The 15000-nt window shown below is 44.6% G+C and overlaps 1 protein-coding gene across 1 annotated transcript in view; it reads left to right on the plus strand.

Annotated features, from left to right (window-relative positions):
* The first annotated feature begins 2131 nt into the window (after nucleotides 1-2131).
* Nucleotides 2132-15000, plus strand: part of LOC137525992 (guanylate-binding protein 3-like) — a 199690-nt gene continuing 186821 nt past the window's right edge. Inside the window, exon 1 of the mRNA XM_068247202.1 lies at nucleotides 2132-2273. Coding sequence (XP_068103303.1) covers nucleotides 2223-2273 — 51 coding nt within the window. The 5' untranslated portion in view covers nucleotides 2132-2222. The remainder of the gene's footprint in view (nucleotides 2274-15000) is intronic.

Consider the following 15000-nt stretch of genomic DNA (forward strand, 5'->3'; position numbering starts at 1 on the left):
TGTATGTAAGCTGGCTTTTGAAATTCTACATTTCCCTGGAAGATAAGACCTCCTCCCCCTGGAGGAAGGGAGGAGGGAGGAAGTCTGTCGAGCAGAAATTCTTCTTATTAGGCAAAAATTAGGTTGGTGGGGAAAAAAATTGCATTCCGTAAAATTCTGCGGAATTTCGTATTTTTCCGCGGAAATTCCACCATAGTGATAGAGCAATTCCGTTCCGTCAGAACGGAACGAAATCACCAAATTCCAGCCGGAATCACCGAATTCTTAATTCCGCGGAATCCAGCGTCCATCCCTATTTGCAATACGGTTGTGAAAAAATGCAGTCTAGTCCGATTGACAGTGTGAACAAATTTTATATATAACATAGGATGTGTTCACTGTCTGATTTTTCATTTTCCAACAAAATGCTGCGTTTTTTCTGGGACAGAAATCCGCTGCTCAGAGTGGTAATCCCAAGCCAGAGTGAGTTATATGCAGGAGCTGCTGTAGATCTCTCTGTGGTATTTTTTTTTTATTTTTTTTTGGGTCTAAAAGCTTGTGAAAAAATTGCATGGCTTTTAGACCCTAAGGCCTTGTTCAGGTCATTTAGCAGAGATGGCTGTGCGTTGGAAACACAACGCGTATGATCGCACGCCATCTGCGCTACTAAGTGAATAGATCTGAGCTGTGATTTCCGAAAAATACATGCAGCAGTGCGATAGAGCAAGGCACTGCTGTGCAGCGCATATGTTTGGAACGGTAGAAGGGCTGTCTATGCCCCTCTCTTGCTTGTCGCACACTATACGCGCTGCCAAAATGCACACGGCAGTGCGTATAGCTTGAACGAGGCCTCAAACTTGAAATAATCATAACACCGGAGAGGTTAAAAGTTATTATATTGTCATTTAAAGTTATACAGTATGTACATGGTGGCTCCATTCCTCCCTGAAACCTCCTGAACCTGGGCGACCACTGGGTTCCATTGCATAGCTCTACCCTCCCCCCCCCCCCCCCCCCCAAAAAAAAACCACGTTTTTCAGAAAATATATGCAACAGAAAGAAAAAATAGCTTAGCACTAGATGCCTGCAGGACCCGGTCAGACTGATGGTGCTTACCTGGGTCACATGCTACTCAACATCATGCACAAATGTTGAGGGAGAAGCAAAAGGAGGCACTGTGCCCTTAAACACCTTTTATTAATTCAGTCGGGCATCACATACAGCAGGTTCAGTGGGGAATAGGTGGCTGGCCTGACATCCAGGGGCGTAGCAATAGGGGGTGCAGAGGTAGTGACCGCATCGGGGCCCTTGGGCCAGAGGGGCCCCGAAGGGTCCACCCTCTATCACAGTATTAGCTCTCTATTGGTCCTGTGCTGGTAATAATCCCTTCTATAGATGCTTTGAATAGTAGTAATCCTTAACACACTGTTCCCCATTCCCTTCTTGCACCTCTGACACTGGGGTTGTCCTTGGCAGGTTTTTGTGCGCCGTATCAATTGTTATGTATAGAGTGCTTCGGGGGGCCCCATGTAAAACTTGCACCGGGGCCCACAGATCTTTAGCTACGCCACTGCTGACATCTGTTTCACGTATTCCCGCATCATCAGAGGCACTAACCCTCTGATGACGCAGTAGTGTGCAAAACAGCTGTTAGGCAAGCTACCTACCCCCCACTGAACCTGCTGTATGTGATGCCCGACTGAATTAATAAAATGTGTTTAAGGGCACAGAGCCTTCTTCTTTTCCCTCAATATTTAAACTCTGATATAGTAAAACTCTGGCAATAGTAAACTCAGTTCTCAGGTCCCACCAAATGCATTTCTATAAGAATGCAATGTATGACCAGTTCTGATATAGTAAACTTCTGATATAGGAAACTTCTCTTCCTGGTCTCTTGGAGTTTACTAGGAAGGGATTCTACTGTACAATAAAAGATAATCTCTCAGCATCATAAAGAAGTAGTGGACAGGGCCCGCTATATACCAGGCAATACAACCCTTTTCTCTATAAACAAAATGGAATGTTGACATTTTTAGAGGGGGGGGGGGATAGATCTTTTGTGTAAACTTTTTACATTTCCTTCTCACTAGGAAATAATGGATCATAGAAAAAATAAAGCCGTGCCAAGTCATTGCTCCAAGAGTGAGGGGAAGTCTGTGGTAAAAAATGATGAAATCAAAGACAGGCCTCTTGAAACTCCTGTGAAAAGCAAGGAAATACGTTCTTTGCTAAAGAATAATCCAATGGCCAGGAAAGAATTGGAAGAAATGATGAAACATGGCACAAATGTAAAGGTTAGTGGACTTTTTTCAAAGCTATCATTTTTAGGTGCTCTGTTGGACAGATAGATATTACACTCAGAGTTACCTGCATCAGCTGATCTTGACGAGTCCATTATGCAGGCAGGGATTGGTAACAGAGACAGTGGCATATCTAGAAGGGTGCAGATATGGCTCTTGCCATGGGCACCACAACACTATGGGCGCCATGCCTGCCCCTGTGCTGTGCCCAATGTCTGCCCCTGTGCTGCGATACCATGCCTACACCGATGTTTCTAGATCACTCAGACCTCAGATTAGCATCAGCAGTGACCAAATAGAGAGAGAGAGGGAACACAGTGACTGCAAACACAGAGAACTTCATATGCGGAACTGACATCATTGGTCACTTCCCGCATGTGAAGTCTGCCATAAGTGTACTGTGCGCCTTCTCTCAGTCCCACAATGCATTGCAGGAGTCTGTCAGCCACAGTCATGACTCATAAAGGCAAATGGATTGTGGGACTTGTACTTCCTTAACAGCTGGAGGGCCAAGTTTGCCCATACCTGGTCTACATAATACTGGGGGGCACTGGCTACATATTACTGGCAACCTATTAGTATTGGTGGGATTGGGGGGCACCATTTCATTTGTTTTCCATAGGTGCTATATTGCCCAGATAAGCTCCCGCACAGAGGTGCTTCCTACTGACACTGTCACAAAAATTATGTAGTTGTTGCCCCCATGACAGCCTTAAGGTGGCCACTAATGATACAATTAGACAGCAAGCAATGGGCAGCGCTCACAGGCTGCAAGTGAAGTGAAAGCTCCAGAGATATGCCCAGCCCCTTGGGGCTAAATACATACCTTGAATACAAATCAGATGCAAATTATGTGCTAACACTAATCTAAATTCTAAAATTTGAATGCAAGCTGACACCCCTGGAGGCAGCTAGCCTGAAGTATACTTAAGTTTTGTACAGCAGAAGGAAATGGCAGAGCTTCCAAACAGACGCTGCACCTGATTTGACTACCTGCACAAGTATGCAGAGCTCAACTAACGGGCAGGTTACACACCTTGCATTCAAAACAGGTACAGTAAAGGGGGCGTTAGCTATAAGTTGTGCACAAATTATCCCTAATAGACCCTCCTACGGCGGTGACGTGCCCCAACAGGAGAGAAACTAACCACTAATCTAGCAGTGAAGCATATCAAAAAGTGAAGCATGTTCAAACAATGAAAATTGTCCAAAAAAGAAAAAAGGGTTAAAACCTCAAACTAATGTAACGGTGAAGCATATTCAACAGTGAAACATATCCAACAGTGAACCCTAGCTAGTCTAAAATTAAAATCATAATCCTTACCTGGTGCAGCTAGCCATAAATGGTATACACATTTGTTCAAAAGACAGCAAGCAATGGGCAGCGCTCACAGGCTGCAAGTGAAGTGAAAGCTCCAGAGATATGCCCAGCCCCTTGGGGCTAAATACATACCTTGAATACAAATCAGATGCAAATTATGTGCTAACACTAATCTAAATTCTAAAATTTGAATGCAATGCTTCACCGTTACATTAGTTTGAGGTTTTAACCCTTTTTTCTTTTTTGGACAATTTTCACTGTTTGAACATGCTTCACTTTTTGATATGTTTCACTGCTAGATTAGTGGTTAGGTTCTCTCCTATGGGGCACGTCACCGCCGTTGGAGAGTCTATTAGGGATAATTTGTGCACAACTTATGCTGAAGCTAACGCCCCCCTTTACTGTACCTGTTTTGAATGCAAGGTGTGTAACCTGCCCGTTAGTCGAGCTCTGCATACTTGTGCAGGTAGTCAATTTCAGGTGCAGCGTCTGTTTGGAAGCGCTGCCATTTCCTTCTGCTATAATGATACAATTAGGCAAACAAATGTTTATGAATGATTATTCGTATGAATGATCATAAATGATTGTTTAGGACCACTAACAGACCAAAATCTAACCAATCCAATCAGATTAATGAGATTTTTGGATCAATCCTGTCAATCTGACAGAATTGGTTAGGAGATTCGGAAACGATCACTCGGCAAATTGTATTGTCAGTGGCCTCTTTTAACGTAGTCAATTTTATGAATGCTTCTATGATTTTATCATCATGTCCAGGGGTCTATTCCTGGGAAAAGAAGTGAGTGGACTCACGTGGAAAACCCCTGCGCTGCGCGTAGCGTGGTGCGCCAAAATTGGGCGTGGCCAAGCACAATGTGGGCGTGGTCAAGCATAATGTGGACGTGGTCATGGGCGAGGCTAAATATACATGACCTTAGCAGTGATGTAAAAGGTCTGCCGAGGAAGTTGAGCTCTGCCGTAGTGTAACCCCCAAAAATAGATGTAATCTGACAGCAATTCACCAAAAAGACACATTTAATCTGGTAGAAGTTCCTCCAAAATACAGATAATATGGAAGTGGTTCCCCCAAAATAGACAATGTGGCAGCAGCAGTTCCCCCAACATACACATAATTTGGAAGCAGTTCCCCAAAATGCGCGAAACCTGGCAGCGGATCACCCAAAATACACGTAACACCCAAAATACATGTAATCTGGCAGCAGTGGTCCCCCAAACATACACAATCTGGCAGCAGTTCCCCAAAATACATGTAATCTGGCAGCAGCCATTCCCCTAATTTACACATAATCTGGCAGCTGTTCCCCAAAATACATAACAGCAGTTCCACAAAAATGCAGATAATCTGACAGCAGTTCCCCCAAAATAGGTACCCCCAGCATAGGTAGCCAGGTCTATAGGTGTCCCCAGTATAAGTAGCCATGAGTATAGTAGTCCCCAGTATATGTAGCCAGAGGTATAGTTGCCTAGTATATGTAGCCAGGGGTATATGTGCCCAGTATATGTAGTCAGGGGTTTAGTAGTCCCCAGTATATGTAGCCAGAGGTATAGGTGTCCAGTATATGTAGCCAGGGGTATATGTGCCCAGTATATGTAGCCAGGGGTATATGTGCCCAGTATATGTAGCCAGTGGGATATGTCCCCAGTATATGTAGTCAGGGGTATATGTCCCAGTATATGTAGCCAGGGGTATGTGTCCCCAGTATATGTAGTCAGGGGGTATATGTGTCCCCAGTATATGTAGCCAGGGGTATATGTCCCAGTATATGTAGCCAGAGGTATATGTGCCCAGTATATATAGCCAGGGGTATATGTGCCCAGTATATGTAGTCAGGGGTATATGTCCCAGTATATATGTAGTCAGGGGTATATGTGCCCCAGTATATAAAGCCAGGGGTATATGTGCCCAGTATACGTAGTCAGGGGGTATATGCGCCCAGTATATGTAGTCAGGGTGTATATGTGCCCATTATATGTAGTCAGGTGGTATATGTGCCCAGTATATGTAGTCAGGGGGTATATGTGCCCAGTATATGTAGTCAGGGGGTATATGTGCTCCAGTATATATAGCCAGGGGTATATGTGCCCAGTATATGTAGTCAGGGGGTATATGTGCCCAGTATATGTAGTCAAGGGGTATATGTGCCCAGTATATGTAGTCAAGGGGTATATGTGCCCAGTATATGTAGTCAGGGGATATATGTGCCCCAGTATATATAGCCAGGGGTATATGTGCCCAGTATATGTAGTCAGGGGTATATGTGCCCAGTATATGTATTTAGGGGTTTAGTAGTCCCCAGTATATGTATCCAGAGGTATAGGTGTCCAGTATATGTAGCCAGGGGTATATGTGCCCAGTATATGTAGCCAGGGGTATGTGTCCCCAGTATATGTAGTCAGGGGGTATATGTGTGCCCAGTATATGTAGCCAGGGGTATATGTCCCAGTATATGTAGCCAGAGGTATATGTGCCCAGTATATATAGCCAGGGGTATATGTGCCCAGTATATGGAGTCAGGGGTATATGTCCCAGTATATGTAGGCAGGGGTATATGTGCCCAGTATATATGTAGTCAGGGGTATATGTGCCCCAGTATATATAGCCCGGGGTATATGCGCCCAGTATATGTAGTCAGGGGGTATATGTGCCCATTATATGTAGTCAGGTGGTATATGTGACCAGTATATGTAGTCAGGGGGTATATGTGCCCTGTATATATTTAAGCAGGGGTATATGTGCCCCAGTATATATAGCCAGGGGTATATGTGCCCAGTATATGTAGTCAGGGGGTATATGTGCCCAGTATATGTAGTCAAGGGGTATATGTGCCCAGTATATGTAGTCAAGAGGTATATGTGCCCAGTATATGTAGTCAGGGGGTATATGTGCTCCAGTATATATAGCCAGGAGTATATGTGCCCAGTATATGTAGTCAGGGGGTATATGTGCCCAGTATATGTAGTCAGGGGGTATATGTGCTCCAGTATATATAGCCAGGGGTATATGTGCCCAGTATATGTAGTCAGGGGGTATATGTGCCCAGTATATGTAGTCAAGGGGTATATGTGCCCAGTATATGTAGTCAAGGGGTATATGTGCCCAGTATATGTAGTCAGGGGGTATATGTGCCCCAGTATATATAGCCAGGGGTATATGTGCCCAGTATATGTAGTCAGGGGTATATGTGCCCAGTATATGTATTTAGGGGTTTAGTAGTCCCCAGTATATGTAGCCAGAGGTATAGGTGTCCAGTATATGTAGCCAGGGGTATACGTGCCCAGTATATGTAGCCAGGGGTATGTGTCCCCAGTATATGTAGTCAGGGGGTATATGTGTGCCCAGTATATGTAGCCAGGGGTATATGTCCCAGTATATGTAGCCAGAGGTATATGTGCCCAGTATATATAGCCAGGGGTATATGTGCCCAGTATATGGAGTCAGGGGTATATGTCCCAGTATATGTAGGCAGGGGTATATGTGCCCAGTATATATGTAGTCAGGGGTATATGTGCCCCAGTATATATAGCCCGGGGTATATGCGCCCAGTATATGTAGTCAGGGGGTATATGTGCCCATTATATGTAGTCAGGTGGTATATGTGACCAGTATATGTAGTCAGGGGGTATATGTGCCCAGTATATATGTAAGCAGGGGTATATGTGCCCCAGTATATATAGCCAGGGGTATATGTGCCCAGTATATGTAGTCAGGGGGTATATGTGCCCAGTATATGTAGTCAGGGGTATATGTGCCCAGTATATATAGCCAGGGGTATATGTGCCCAGTATATGTAGTCAGGGGGTATATGTGCCCAGTATATGTAGTCAAGGGGTATATGTGCCCAGTATATGTAGTCAAGAGGTATATGTGCCCAGTATATGTAGTCAGGAGGTATATGTGCTCCAGTATATATAGCCAGGAGTATATGTGCCCAGTATATGTAGTCAGGGGGTATATGTGCCCAGTATATGTAGTCAGGGGGTATATGTGCCCAGTATATGTAGTCAGGGGGTATATGTGCCCAGTATATGTAGTCAGGGGGTATATGTGCCCAGTATATTTAATCAGGGGGTATATGTGCCCAGTATATGTAATCAGGGGTATATGAGCCCAGTATATATGTAGGCAGGGGTATATGTGCCCCCAGTATATATAGCCAGGGGTATATGTGCCCAGTATATGTAGTCAGGGGGTATATGTGCCCAGTATATGTAGTCAGGGGTATATGTGCCCCAGTATATATAGCCAGGGGTATATGTGCCCAGTATATGTAGTCAGGGGGTATATGTGCCCAGTATATGTAGTCAGGGGGTATATGTGCCCAGTATATGCAATCAGGGGGTATATGTGCCCAGTATATATGTAGGCAGGGGTATATGTGCCCCAGTATATATAGCTAGGGGTATATTTGCCCCAGTATATATAGCCAGGGGTATATGTGCCCAGTATATGTAGTCAGGGGGTATATGTGCCCAGTATATATGTAGGCAGGGGGTATATGTGCCCAGTATATATGTAGGCAGGGGTATATGTCCCCAGAATAGGTAGTCAGGTGTCCCCCCCCCCCCCCAGCAGGAGCAGCGCAGAGAAGAGGGAGAGCTGCACTCCACTGCCGCAAGTCTGGTCTGATCCAGACCAGAGCAGCGGCACGCAGATCCGGTGCCGGAACAAGGAGAGGTAAGTCACGCCCGCTGCCGGCTGCCCGCACGTTACTTCTGGAGGGGAGAGTGAGGGAGGGAGAGCACCCTAAGGTGAGGGAAGGGGGGGAAGGGGGGAGATGACCCCCCTTCTCCACCGTCCACACAGCTCTCCCTCTTCTATGCGCTGCTCCGTCCACACGCTAGGGTGAACGGCGTCCACGCTGAAGAAATAGTAAGTGGACGCCGTTCACCCACGTCCACCCCCCACTCGACCCCTGATCATGTCACTCTGTTATCATATCTCTCTTTAGCTCCTAAATCCAACGCCTATTTCTCATAGTTTAGTATTATTTACTTTTGTCCCATAGGGGAGCTGATGGAAAGAATACGGATGGACAAAAAAGAACAATATTTTGGAAAGTGTGAGATTAAAGAAATGCTATCACGATAATGTAATATGATGTGATGTAATATGTAGATTTCTCCCAGAGTAAAAAAAACAAAAAACATTATAAATTACTTTTTTTATGTATTTCACTGACACAGTGTAATATCCACAGTAATGGCAGCTGCAGACACGCAGGGTGTTTCCGCAGCCGCCTTGCCTTCCTTTTCAGGGACTTTGCCCGTGCCTCTGGCGTCTAGTACGCCGAGGATGGGTTTGTCTTTTGCACATAGGGTTGCCGTATCGCGCAGGCGCGCGCAGAGACAGGACCTTTATGCGGGGAGGAGGCACGTCAGCTGACCAGCTGGTCGGCTGACGTCAGAGGAGACTCACAGCGCTCCGGATTGGTTGACTCACAGCGCTCCGGATTGCTTATCGTTCCTGTTTATCTGCCCATCTGACTCTGTTACTGAACCCTGCCTGATATCTTACTACTCTCTTGCCTGCCGATTCTGTACTGTACCTGCTCGCTGGTTACTGATCCTAGCCTGTCTGACCTCTCTACTCACCAGTGAGCCCTTGTCACTGGTGAGGTGCTCTTCTGATAGTACCCACCAGCTCCTTTGGTGAGGTTAAGCCAAACTAATCAGTTACGGTGTTCTAATAGTACCCACCAGCTCCTCTGGTGAGGTCTAGCTAAACTATTCTATTACTGTTGCACCAAGCACTACATACTTTGTATTCTGCCAGCTATACTTGTATTATTGGTGATACTGCAGATCATCACATAATCAGGTATAATGTCTGCATTATTGGTGACTAGCTGGTCGCCCGGCGTTGCCCGAGTATGTAATTGGCTAGTGTTAGCTCTGTCCACTTTTTCTAATCCTAACAAACAATTACTCAATGATGACCTAGTTTGTGAGCTCTGCGGTCTTTGGCATCAATAATTGGCTGTGGCTCCACTCCTTTGAAAACCAATAGGTGAATTTTGATTAGATTGTGTAGGCTCCACCTACTTTTCTGAATATTAATCCCAGTCACCCACTGTGCAAAGTTTAAGAACCCTGCCATTGACAGACAGTGTAAGAATGGCTGCAGTTTACATTCTGGCAGTTCAATTTGTATTTTTCTCCACCCACTGATGTCCTAATGTTTCCCGGGTATGTATTTGGCTGCTGTTGGCTGTGGCCACTTTTTCTAACCCTAACACACAATTGTCAATAGTCAATGACCAAGTTTGTGAGATTTGTGGTCTTTGGCATGAATAATTTTCATTGAAATGAAACACATCTGATTCTCTGTTTGTGGCCCCACCCCTTTTCTAAATATTTAACCCCAGTCACCCAATGATCAACTGCACCAGGTTTGAGGCTTGTGCCATTGACAGTGCAAAAATGGCAGCAATTACATATTTGCCTTGAAAATCAATAGGTGAATTGTGATTGGTTTTTGTAGGCTCCACCCACTTTTCTGAATATTAATCCCAGTCACCCAGTGACCAACTGTGCAAAGTTTTAGAACCCTACAATTAATAGTGTAAGAATGGCTGCAGTTTACATTTTCCCAGTGAAATTTGTGTTTGTCTCCGCCCACTGAAGACTCGGCATTGCCCAGGTATGTATTTGGCTGGTGCTGGCTCTGCCCACTTTTTCTAACCCTAACACAAAATTACTTAATGTCAAAGGAGCCATGGTGGCTGACCGCAATTGACCTTCTAAACGGTGCCAGCGCACAGATCGTGCGAACTCTGGTCGCAGTCAATGCGCAGGAACCGCTAAGAATTAGCCACAGACAAACCAGAAGGGAGCCTGTGAGATACGGGTAATTACAATGTACACACGATTCCAGGGTATCTGCCACCACCACTGGTATGGGCCAGTGGACCCGATTTACTGACTGACTAGTCCTGCGAATAAAACGGTTAAACACACGGTATTCTGTCTAGCCAACAACAAACAAACAAACAGTAGCGTCTCTTCAGAGACCCGGGATCAGTTCTGTGTGTGCTGATAAGCAGGGTAGCGGACAGTGAATGACTTGGATAAAGTCGTTTATTCACAGCAATATAAATAATTAATACATACAGACAATTATTAAAATCAACAATTATTAAAACAGTAATAGCCAGTATAACAAATAAAAGAAGGGAGAAAAATACTTAGTTCCTGGAAAGATGTCCTTTTTGTGGGAAAAATCATAAAGTTCTTGGTTTCAATCAAAGTTCAGAGTTCAGACCAGGTGGATGCCAGCATATCCTCAAGCTGGCACCGATGAGTTCAAGATGTTTTCAGGGTGGAGGACACTGAGTTTGGGTCCTCTGCCATTCTTATGCCCCTGATTCAGTCGGAGGGAGTGAGGGCGGGGCCACACCCCCTTAGAACATGAGATGAGTCCTCCCCTTGTCCTGGGGACCAGAAATCATGCCTTAACCATATATGGGCTCTATCTCACAGAACCGTACAGGTCAGGGCAGATTTACTAATATTTTCAGGTCTGCCTCAATGTACCCAGCAGCCTGATACCAAACATGAGGGGTGGGACCCCTGTGGTATCATTAGGGCACTGTTGAACTGCCTAACTGGCTGTCTTTACCTCAGAATGTTCTGAAATGTTCTCAGAACCAACGCCAGACAGGGCCCTACATGCTCTGTTAGTTTGGAGGGTCTGCCAGCCTGGCAACACAGAAAATATGATACATATAGCAGTTTATGGAATATGAGATACCTCTGGGATTTATAGCAGGTCATTCCCAGGCAAAGGCTCTTTGAAGTTTGGGGCAGCCAGCTAGGTGTCAGCTCCCCTGCTGGGAGGGAGCCAGAGGGTCTAGCTTTTCCCCCAACTAGATTGCTTCTGTCATGGTGCTTGTCACCTATACCTGATGAATGGGCCATCAGCACAGCTTGAAGCCAGGGACTCTCTGCAGCAGATTAGGCTCAAGCTCATTAGCATATCAAAAGAGCCATCCAGCAGTTAGGCTGGTGCTATCTCTCTGCTGAGAAAATACTTCAGCTGTCCCTACACACTCAACCCAGATTCTATCGATCTGAAGCGCAATCGATGCAGGGAATCGAGTGCGATCGCTTTTTCTTCACGGGCGGTTACAGGACGCGCCTGCGGCCCCGCAACCGTCCGTGACACTTAATGATAAAGTTTGTGAGCTTTGCGGTCTTTGGCATCAATAATTTGCATTGAAATAAAATAAATCTGATTGGCTGTGGCTCCACCCCTTTTCTGAATTTGAACCCCAATCACCCAATGGCCAACTGTACCAGGTACAGGTGATTAACAGTGCAAGAGGCTTGTGCCACTAACAGTGCAAGAATGGCATCAATTAAATATTCCCCTTAAAGATTAATAGGTGGATTTTGATTGGCTTTTGTAGGCTCCACCCACTTTTCTGAATATTAATCTCAGTCACCCAGTGACCAACTGTGCAAAGTTTGAGAACCCTACCATTAATAGTGTAAGAATTGCTGCAGTTTACATTTTCTCAGTAAAAATTTATATTTGTCTCCACCTACTGATGACCCAGCATTGCCCGATTATGTATTTGGCTGGTGTTGGCTGCGCCCACTTTTCCTAACCCTAACACACAATTACTCAATTACTCAATGACCAAGTTTGTGAGCTTTGCGGTCTTTGGCATCAATAACCTGCATTAAAATGAAACAAATCAGATTGGCTGTTTGGGGCTCCACCCCCTTATATAAATTTAAACCCCATTCACGCAATGATCAACTGTACCAGGTTTGAGGCTTGTGCCATTAACAGTGCAAGAATGGCATCAATTAAATATTCCCCTTAAAGATTAATAGGTGGATTTTGATTGGCTTTCGTAGGCTACACCCACTTTTCTGAATATTAATCTCAGTCACCCAGTGACCAACTGTGCAAAGTTTGAGAACCCTACCATTAATAGTGTAAGAATTGCTGCAGTTTACATTTTCCCAGTGAAATTTATATTTGTCTCCACCTACTGATGACCCAGCATTGCCCGATTATGTATTTGGCTGGTGTTGGCTGCGCCCACTTTTCCTAACCCTAACACACAATTACTCAATTACTCAATGACCAAGTTTGTGAGCTTTGCGGTCTTTGGCATCAATAACCTGCATTAAAATGAAACAAATCAGATTGGCTGTTTGGGGCTCCACCACCTTATATAAATTTAAACCCCAGTCACGCAATGATCAACTGTACCAGGTTTGAGGCTTGTGCCATTAACAGTGCAAGAATGGCAGCAATGAAATATTCCCCTGAAAAATCAATAGGTAATTTTTGATTGTTTTTTGTAGGCTCCACCCACTTTTCTGAATATTAATCCCAGTCACCCAGTAACCAACTGTGCAAAGTTTGAGAACCCTACCATTAACAGTGTAAGAATGGCTGCTGTTTACATTTTCCCAGTAAAATTTGTATTTGTCTCCGCCCACTTATGACCCTGCGTTGCCCGCTTATGTATTTGGCTGGTGTTGGCTGTGCCCACTTTCCTAACCCTAACACAAAATTAATCAATTACTCAATTACCAAGTTTGTGAGCTTTGCGGTATTTGGCAACAATAATTTGCATTGGAATGAAACAAATCTGATTGGCTATTTGTGGCTCCACCCCCTTTCTGAAATTGAACCCCAGTCACCCAATGATCAACTATACCAGGTTTGAGGCTTGTGCCATTAACAGTGCAAGAATGGCAGAAATGTAAATATTCCCCTTGAAAATCATTAGGTGTATTTTGATTGGCTTTTATAGGCCCAACCACTTTTCTGAATAATAATCCTAGTCACCCAACGACCAACTGTGCAAAGTTTGAGAACCCTACCATTAACAGTGTAAGAAAAACACAAGTTTGCTTTCTTATAACAGAAAGAATTTGCAATAATGCAGGTTGGAGTGAGCTTGAAATGTCTCCCAGTGCTTCACTGCTGAAAATACGCAAATTAACCATTGTTACCCTTAGAAGCTAAACACACATCCAGAACTACTGGACTGCAATGATGTGTCAGCTTGTTAAAATTGTACAGAGCCATAATAATCCAACATGCATACAGACTGTTTTGGATTGTTTGATCCTCATCAGTACATGGCATAGACTAATTTGGCTCTGTGCAGTAGGGCTTGTGACACAGAGAGGTGCAGACTAACCAGTAAGCTCATGGTGACCCAGAACTCATTGGAGTGTGTAAGGGACTACAATGGTCTTAAAAGCCCCCTTACTAAGATGTTAAGAAAAACAAACGTTTGCTTTCTTAAAACAGAAAGAATTTGTGATAATTCAGGTTGGAGTGAGCTTGAGATGTCTCCCAGGGCATCACTGCTGAATAAATGCAAATTAACCATTCTACCCTTAGAAGCTAAACACACCTCCAGTGCAACAGTGTAAGAATGGCTGCAGTTTACATTTTCCAGTGAAATTTTTATTTGTCTCTTTTTGGTTATGGGAATAAAAAGTATCCTATACTTTATTCCAGGTAATGTACTATGGGTATCATTCATAAAGAGCCTGTCGGTAGTGCGGGAAAACACCGTTCTTCTCCGCAACCGGTAATTATGACTTCTGGGTGGTCATTCATAAAGAAGTTGCCTGTTGCGGTAGAAGTGCGGAGGTTTTCTGGAGGAAGCTGGCGGTAGCGTGGCGGAAGACATGCGGAACCATAAAAGCTGCCCGATTCCCTCCGTGCGCTCCTCTGTCTGATGCTGCTTGGGAGGACCGTCCCATTCATTTACACGTATTCCGCCCGCCTATCGCTACTGTCGAGCAAGCGGTATTTTCCTTCCGGATACCGCTTGCTCTAATCTTTATGAATGGACGTGTTTGTAACTTTTTCAAGATAAATCTAGAAAAACTCCGCACAAGGCGGAAATGTATCGCTCTGTCAGCTTTTCATGCGGAAAGAGCCTTTATGAATGGGGATTTTGCAGAGTGGTCGGTAAAGTCACCGGTATTAAGCATTTCCGCATGCGGAAATGCTTTATGAATGATACCCTATGTGTGTGCCAAATTTCATTCAAATCCGTTCAGCCGTTTTTGCGTGATCGAGTAACAAACATCCAAACATCCAAGCATCCAAACATCCGAACTTTCCCATTTATAGGCCTCGATTCATAAAGCATTCCCGCATTCGGAAATGCTGAAAACGGCTCACTTTACCGACCACACAGCAAAATCTGTATTCATAAAGGCTTTTTCCGCATGAAAAGCCGACATTCGCGAGCAGAGTGATAAATCACCGCCTTGCGCGGTGATTTATCATAGCAAAAGTAACAAGTAGTCAATTCATAAAGATTAGAGGAAGCGGTATGCGGACGGGTATTACCGCTACCTCTGATGTGGCGAGAAGCGTGCGGAATACAG

This window comes from Hyperolius riggenbachi, chromosome 7 (assembly GCF_040937935.1).
Source record: "Hyperolius riggenbachi isolate aHypRig1 chromosome 7, aHypRig1.pri, whole genome shotgun sequence".
Taxonomy (NCBI): domain Eukaryota; kingdom Metazoa; phylum Chordata; class Amphibia; order Anura; family Hyperoliidae; genus Hyperolius; species Hyperolius riggenbachi.